Source organism: Triticum dicoccoides, chromosome 3B (assembly GCF_002162155.2).
Source record: "Triticum dicoccoides isolate Atlit2015 ecotype Zavitan chromosome 3B, WEW_v2.0, whole genome shotgun sequence".
NCBI lineage: Eukaryota > Viridiplantae > Streptophyta > Magnoliopsida > Poales > Poaceae > Triticum > Triticum dicoccoides.
In genome coordinates this window covers 706,533,347-706,541,862 of record NC_041385.1, presented here as the reverse complement: position 1 = coordinate 706,541,862, position 8,516 = coordinate 706,533,347, and the positions used below count along the sequence as shown (strand labels likewise).

Here is an 8,516-nt window from a genome sequence, read left to right as displayed (position 1 = left end):
CCACATCCTTCCTCGCGCCTCATCCCTATCGATCTAGCCCGAGGAGGCAACTTCATCCATGGATCTGGCCACCCCATCCATGAATCCACTATTCCTTGGGCCTCTCACCTCCACCGGCCAGGGCAAGGTGCTCCGGCATGGTCCTGCGGGATGCGCTGCAGCCGGATCCAGTCAACCATGGCAATGCTGGCTCTTTTCTTCCCCTCCCGATGGCGCATCCTCCTTCCGGCAAGCAACGAGGGCCGCCGGATCTCGTCGCATGGTCACAATGTTGACTGCGGCTTCACCTCTCGGCCCTTCCTCCCCCTCATCGAGCGTTGCCTCGTCGGGGTGATCCCGGGTCCCGGTCACCACCATCTCACCGTTCCTCGCCCCGTGCGGCACTGACGCTGCAGTCCGTTCCTCTCTCTCAAGAGGTAACGAGCACGCGGCAGCGACGGCGTGTACTGCATCGTCATGGAGGCATGCAGTTTGCTTTTGTCCAACTCTTCCTCCTACTCTGATGTGGAGCACAAAAGGGCGAAGGGGCTCTCTCTGCAGCTCTCCAGCTCATCGGTATTCGTGGTGCAGCTCAACGGCGTTCGTGGTGCAGCTTGCTGGCTGTACAATACATGCATAATGCAACCGTGCAGTTTGAGCGACCTCATGCTTGCAGTACGTCTAGAGCATGTGTGCGGTTCTGCGGGGCAGGCACCGCATTGTGTCATTGTGTGCCATTCGGTGCATTTAAAAAAATGTGCAGTGGGTTGTATTTTGTGTTGGTTAGCTCTTGGGTTGGTTTTGAATGTGCAGTTGGTTGTATTTTGTGTGTGATGATTGTAACATGGAGACACAATAAAAGAAAGAGATGCAATTTTGTTACACTGCATTGCGGGTTATTACTGAGTTTGTAAAACTTTTCTTGGCAAATGCAGTGCGCTTGGTGAACCGAAGAAGTACATCTTTTCAAAGTATTGTACTTTGTGAAAAATCTGTGTGGCTCGCTTTATAAAATATGTATGGCTCACTATGAAAATTTTTATTATAAAAATCAGTACACTTTCATGAAGGTTCACTGAATCACTGGCCTCAGTCGTGTAGTCCAAAATGCCTTCAAACTTTTTTAAAAAACAAGAAGAAAAATCATGCAGCTCGCTTTGATTTATGTTGTGGTTCACTTCTTTCAAAAAATTAAATTGCACTCGTGTCTTAAAAAACAGCAAATGCAGCTCACTTGCCCATCCGATGCAGTGCGTCTTTTAGTCTAAAAGCAGTGCGGTTTTCTTTCTCGTCTTCAAAAATTTACGTCCCACAAAAAAGAAATCATGCAGTCCGCTAGCGCGTCTGATGAGGTGCGGTTTTCTGTCTAAAAGCAGTGCGGTTTTCTTCCTCGTCTTCAAAAGTTTACGTCCCACAAAAAAGAAACCATGCAGTTCTCGTACACGTGTGATGCAGTGCGGTTTTCAGTCGGATGAAGTACCCACGTCAATTTGGGTGTCGCGAAAAACAAAGTGTCCGCATTTCGGTAAATTCAAAATTCCTCTTAAACCGTAAAGAATTAGGGAGAGTGTTCTACATGAAAAAGTTGTGCCTCGTCGATATCTTTTCAACGACATATTGTTTGGATCATTCCGACCAGCGGTTTGCAAAAATTTCGCGAAAAACGGCCGCTGCCACTAGTCGTCCGCCGCACGATTTTCAAAATTAACTTAAAACCGTAAGGAATCTCAAAAATATTTCAACACATGAAAGTTGCGCCTCGTTCGTAGCTTTCCAACGGAGTATCACACGCCTCGTTTCGATAAACGGTTCAAAAACTGGAGTGAAAACAGTACCGAAAATTTGAAAAAACTTGAAAAATAGAATTCCGCAATTTAGTAAATTTGAAACTGCTCTTAAACCGTAATGAATTAGAGAAGGATTTATATATGGAAAAGATGCGCATCGACGATATCTATCCAATGGCGTATCATTTGCTTCATTCCGACAAGCGGTTTAAAAAAACGCGAAAAAACGCTCGCTGCCACTCGTCATCCGCCGCACCATTTTCAAAACTGCTCTTAAACCGTGTGGAATCTCGAAAAGTGTTCAAAATTTCGAAGTTGCGCCTAAACCATAGCTTTTCAACGGTATATTACACGCCTCATTCCGATAAACAGTTAAAAAATTAGAGCGAAAAACAGTACCGAAAAAATAACGCGTGCAGTTTTTTCGACAAGAAGTTCACTAGTCTATATTGTAGTGCTCGTCGTCAAGAAGATGCAGTGCACTTGCGTTCAGCGTGCAGTGCGAAAGTGGTGTGCAGAATAGTTATTCTGCTAATATTAGCAGAATAGACCTAATAAGCCTAATATATATAATGGTCTGAAAATGTTTAGAACAAATATATATTTAATTTCATATCAATGGCCTAATAAGCCCAAGATGTGGAAGGAAACTTGGGCCAAAAAGGCCCAAGTGGGAGAGTGCCTCCCTTCCTAAGGAAGGGGGTTGAACAGGAGTAGGGGAGGAGTCCTACTACGCCTCTCCTTAGTTGCACGCCCCAAGGAGGGCTTCCCTCCTTGGTGGCAGCCCTCCCTCTCCCCTCCAACCTATATATATTGGAGGTTTGGTGCCCAATTGAGATATACAAGTTTTGGAGCCTCCTCTAATTGATCTAGTGCATGTTCTAGTTGGTCCTAGTTGACTAATTAGACTGAGCCCTAGACACCTCTAATCCTGATAATTAGAAGCCCCATGTGGTTGTAACCCCCCCCCCCCCTCTAATTCTCTGTCGACGATTAGCTCTGCATGGCGAAGCGCTACCGGATCGTGAAGATCGTACACTTGCAACTAGGTAGAGAGGATGTGCTTTCGGTCTTCTTTTTGAGGGATCGTTCCAGGGCGGTTCGTGGGATCGTCATCGATGTTCGAGGGATTCCAAGTACGATCTACACTGACTCGTCTACTTGCGCTGCACTCCCGGAGTCGGTAACAATCGTTGATTACAACTCGTTATGCATCTTCATATTGTTCCTGGGTGATCCTAGGGCGAATTGTTTTGTTTTCTACTACGTTTCACACCAACTAATTCATCCATTTATTTCACCTTTAGTAACTTAAATCATTCATATCCCATAAACCAAAAATCTGATTCTAATTGTTTTTATGTATTTGAACTCATGTCGCAAAGACCTTTAAAACAAGACCGATCTTGAATACATTTTAAATCAGTTGAAAATTCATGAAACATATTTCACATAAATCATATCTATTTCAATACCACATTTTTGAAAAAATATACTTCACTCTTCTCAAATAAATTGTTACATGTTTAAAAAACAATTAGTTTCGTAAGATGAATTTTGGTTTCATATTGTTTTCATTTTCAGAACCCACATTTGACTTTTCATATTCTTGTTTTACAAAAATGATGTCTATTTCAATTCCACATTTTTGGAATAACATGTTTCTTTCTTTTGAAATAAACTATTACACATTTTTAAATAATCATTTTCATAAGTTAACATTTCAGTTACATATCATTTTCATTTTCAGAACCCATATTTTACTTTTAACTGGCTTGTTTCACAAAAATCACATCTATTTCAATTTCATATTTTTAAAATATCATGTTTCACTCATTTGAAATAAACAGTTACGCATTTCCAAATAATCAGTTTCATATTATTGTCATTTTCAAAAGCCACATTTCACAAAAATCACATATATTTCAGTTCCACAATTTTGAAATAACATATTTCACTCTTTAAGAAAACACTACATATTTCCAAATAATCAGTTTCAGAAGTTGACATTTTAGTTTCTTATTGTTTTTTACTTTCACAACCTACATTTCACTTTTACTGGTTTGTTTCCCAAAAATCACATCTATTTCAATTTCACATTATTGAAAAAATAATCATATTTCACTCTTCTAAAATAAACTGTTACACATTTCAAAATTTTCAATTTCACATGTTGACATTCAGTTTCACTTTCAGAACCTACATGTCACTTTGCACTAGCTTGTTTCACAAAAATTACATCTATTTCAATTTCACAATATTGAAAAAGCATATCTTATTGTTTTAAAGTAAATCATTACACATTTCATAATTTTCAATTTCACAAGTTGAGAATTTAGTTTCACATATTTTTTCACTTTCAGTAGGTGCAATTTACTTTTCACCGGCTTCTTTCACAAAAATCACATCTATTTCAATTGCACATTTATGAAATAACTTATTTTACTCTTTTAAAATAAAAATGTTACACACTTCCAATTAATTAGTTTCACAAGTTGACATTTGAGTTTCATATTCAGGTTTAATATGTTTATGTGAAAAATGTTATTCTCGCATATTTCTAGTGAAATAGGTTAGTTTCAGATTTTCTAGTGTTTATTTCACATATGAAATGTGAAACATCGAAAGTTAAATGTGTTTGAAATATATCCAAAATTGGTCTAGTTTTAAAGTTCTTGACGCGAGGAGTCCAAATCTATAAAAAGAAGTTAAAAATATGAGTCTATAGTTTAAAAGATATGGTTGATTTAAATTGTTTAAGAGGAAATAAAGTCTATGGATTAGTTCCGCAGCTAGAGTGAGAGGAGAGTTCTGCATGCGTACTGTCCGTGACAAAAGGTGTACTTTGGAGTCCACTAAGCTGCCACTGATTTGCTAAAAATAAATATACAAGAAATATATTGGTGTTATACATCTAGGTGGGCCATACAGTTTCACGAATATCAGAAAAAATGGATGACCTCAGATCTACCGGTACATGACCTAACCGTGCAAAATGACTTTACGCGTGGTGCGTAGCTTCTCCCATCAATAAAGCCCAGTTGGGAGGTTGCAGCCCTGGTTGGGCGCCAGTTTGGGCTAGACATTGAGGGAACTACCCCTGTACCGATTCGATCGAGGGAATGACAAGTGATATGTTTGGGCGAGCATGCTGATTCAATTAGCTTCACTTCATGGTGGCACTTCCATTCTAATATTGGCTAACGACAACTTTTCGTGTTGGTGGAGCCGGGCCGACCGTGCTTTGCGTTTTTGTACTGCGATCGATCGTAGCTTCCTGAAGGTAGCTTCTCGGGGATATTTCGTTCGGTTCGAATCCGCCTCACGAATTTGTGAAGCGTGGCGCGGGAGAAGATTCAAACACGCCCTTATACGATCATAAGCCAAGTGGCCGATACAAAATGCTCGGTGTATCGAGAAACACATGGCATGTGCTTTTCCTGCAGTGAGCCTAACAAAAGAGCAAAAGAGCTGACTTACACTTTCCGAGGTCAACTTGCACCGCAACCACTTAGAAGACTAGTTAATTATCCGTGGCACCAGTTGTTGACGGCACACATCTATGAGTACTCTAGACGTACATACAGTAGGTTACCAGCTGAGTTACACTAGGAAAGGAGTTGTAAGCTTCGAGTTTGTCACCATTGTAGACTAACCTCCACACTTACGAGGAATTAGAGATGGCAAACGACGATCCTTCACGCGTCCGTATCGTTCGCAAAAGCATCGTCAAGCCGTCCGTTGCGCGCCCCGGCGTGGTGCTGGCTGTCTCTAACCTCGACCTGCTGTATCAGACGATGCCGATCGCGATGATCTGCGCCTACCGCAGGCCCTCGGACGGCCTGGGCTTCCAAGACGTCGTGGCCGCCTTCGAGGCCAAGCTGCCGTACCTGCTCGACCACTTCTTCCTCCTCGCCGGCCGCATCGTCGCCAACCCGCACTCCGGGCTCCCGGAGGTGCACTGCGACAATCAAGGCGCGGAGCTCGTCGTCGGCGAGGTCGGCGTGGCGCTGGGGAGCCTGGACTACGGCAGCCTGGAGGCGTCCTTGGCGAGGCTCGGCGTCCCCGTCCAGTACGACGCGGGCGTCGCGCTGTCGGTGCAGCTGGTGTCGTTCGCCTGCGGCGGGTTCGCCGTGGCGTGGGGCACCAACCACGTGCTCCTGGACGGGTGCACGCTGTGCATGATCGTCGACGTTTGGTCACAGCTCGCGCGGTCCGGGACCGAGAAGATCGCCGCCGCCGCCGCCCCGAACCACGACCGCTCCATATTCCGCCCTCGCGCCGCGCCGTCGTACGGCGGGCTCGGAGAGGTGTTCATCCCGCTTGAGAGCGAGCGTCTCGTCAACGCACTCACGGCCGGGAGCTCCCTGGTCGTTCGCACCTACTACGTCGAGCAGCGGGACCTCGACATGCTGCGCGTGCAGGCGAGCGCCAGCGAGGAGCGCGGCGCGAGCGCGAGCCGCGTCGAGGCGGCGTGCGCGTACCTGTGGAAGGTCCTGGCCGGCGTGGTGGGGTCGTCGGACGACAGGTGCCGCATGGGCTGGTGGGTGAACGGCCGGCCGTGTCTCGCCAAAAAGGAAGCGGCTATGCGCAGCTACGTCGGTAACGTCACGTCGTTCGCGGTGGCGGAGGCGAGCGTGGACGCGATCAAGCGGCGGCCGCTCCCGGAGGTCGCGTCGATGGTGCGCCAGTCGATCAGGGCGACGGCGACCTCCGAGCACTTCCAGGAGCTGGTGGACTGGGTGGAGGAGCGCAAGGGCAAGGGTCCAGGCAAGTACGTGGAGACGGCAACCGTCGGGCTGGGCAGCCCGGTGCTGAGCGTGACGTCCATGGTGTCCTTTGGCCTCGACACTGACTTCGGCTTCGGGCAAGCCGCCATAGCGATGCCGACGTGGGTGGACAGCGGGAGGCTCTGCTGCGGCTTCGTGACGATCATGGCGAGCCCGGGAACGGGAGGCCACGGCGGTGGCTCCTGGATCTTCACCATGTCCATTTGGCCGAGGCTGGCCGCCGCGCTCGACTCCGATGCCCACCGCATCTTCAAGCCTCTGACCGCGGAGTATCTCGGCCTCGCTCAGTATAGCCGGCTCTGATCGCGTCGCATGCATGATGCTCATACTGCTTTGCGTGCAATTCCGCGATCCGTCACCTGCGATGCTCTTTAATCACTATTTTCCTTGAACGTGCCGTGGATTAAGAGTTTTTATTATGGATATGTCTAGGACACATCCAGATGTGACATAATCTAACCTGATATTCACTTTATTTGTGGTCTATTTTTTCTGTCCTAATTTTTTTTTATTCTTGTTGCTGCATTATATATTTGTGAAAGGTTAGATGTGACATTCTTAGATAAACTATTTTTTTATTGCAGTTGCATACTTTTCCTACTATAAGGTTTCGGCATGCTTTACTGCGCCATTGGTGTTGTCCGAATTCTTAGAAAAAAATACTCATTTTATTTTAAAATATAAGGTGTATTATTTTTTGAAAAGTCCAACATATTTAAGTGTGATCAAATTATGAAGAAATAAATCAAAATATAAAATTGGTGTTATTAAATTCATCATGAATGTATTTTCATAATTTTTTGGCCTAATATTGAGGATGTCGATATTTTTGGTTCTAAACTTCATCAAAGTTAAAGAAATTTGACTTTTCCAAAGAACTAATAACGTTGTATTTTGGAACTGATGAAATATTTAGTTTGGCGGATGGGGGAGATGATGGACTGTGTTTTATGTTTATTTATATGCGGTTATTTGGTCGGCCTTTCCTGGTGTGATTTTGTATTATGCGCTAATCAGCTAATACTTTTATGGGTAAATTTCTACGTCGGTGCCTACATGTATTATATTGGTGTTATAGTATCATCACATGGTGGCGCTTCTTTTCTCTAGGTGGTAAGAGGGTGCACGGGGTTGATATGTTTTTCTAACCGGTTGGTGTTGATTGAAAAATCGTTGGCCCGATCAAAATCGTAAACCAAATTCAAATTTGAATATCTCAATCAAATAAAAGAGCTTCAAAATTAGGAAGAGATCCTTGACAAATTATTGACCCGATCAAAATCAGGTGACCAAGTTCTGAATTGAAGACCTCAATTAATTGTAAGGACTTAAAAATTAGGAAGCACATAGTGTATACTAGTATTAAAGAATTGAATGACAGCTTTTAGAAATTGTTGACTTGGTCAAAATCGGGTGACCTAATTCCAATTGGACAACTCAATTGATTGTGAAGTCTTTTACCCCTAGGAAGCATAATGATATAGTAGATTCATGAAAAATGATCCTTATGGAAACTTAATCCTTTTATTGTCCCTCAGAAAACTTATTTGCGAATCTGGCCCTCATGCGTAGGCAGAACCATTTGATTACACTTCATAAACGCACTATAGTGCCCTCAGAAAACTTATTTGCGAATCTGGCCCTCATGGATAGGCAGAACCGTTTGATTACACTCATACATGCATTGTAGCCAAGACCTTCGACTACATCGAGTGTATCACTATGCGTGTAGTCAAACGATTACTAAAGCAGACACATCATTGGCGCATGTTTCTTTTAACCTCTTGAAATTGGTGCTTAAAATGTTTGATTTTTTTATTATTCTTTACATTAATATACATGCATATGGTCTAAGTGCTTGTGAAATTCAATAATACATTGTACTATACTCTGCACAAGAAGACAAAAAATCTGCCCAAAATCAACAAAAAGAAAGAGCACAAAATTTGCACGTATTTTA

The 8,516-nt window shown here is 43.8% G+C and overlaps 1 protein-coding gene across 1 annotated transcript; it reads left to right on the top strand.

Annotated features, from left to right (window-relative positions):
- Window positions 1-5,394: 5,394 nt before the first annotated feature.
- Window positions 5,395-7,020, top strand: LOC119281921 (putrescine hydroxycinnamoyltransferase-like). The gene has a single exon (XM_037562323.1). The coding sequence runs from the start codon at window positions 5,447-5,449 to the stop codon at window positions 6,857-6,859; it is 1,413 nt and encodes a 470-aa protein (XP_037418220.1). The 5' UTR covers window positions 5,395-5,446; the 3' UTR covers window positions 6,860-7,020.
- The last annotated feature ends 1,496 nt before the right edge of the window (window positions 7,021-8,516 follow it).

Excerpts from the sequence above, each read along its gene's own strand:
- LOC119281921 (XM_037562323.1), top strand. The coding sequence starts at position 5,447 with ATGGCAAACGACGATCCTTCACGCGTCCGTATCGTTCGCAAAAGCATC.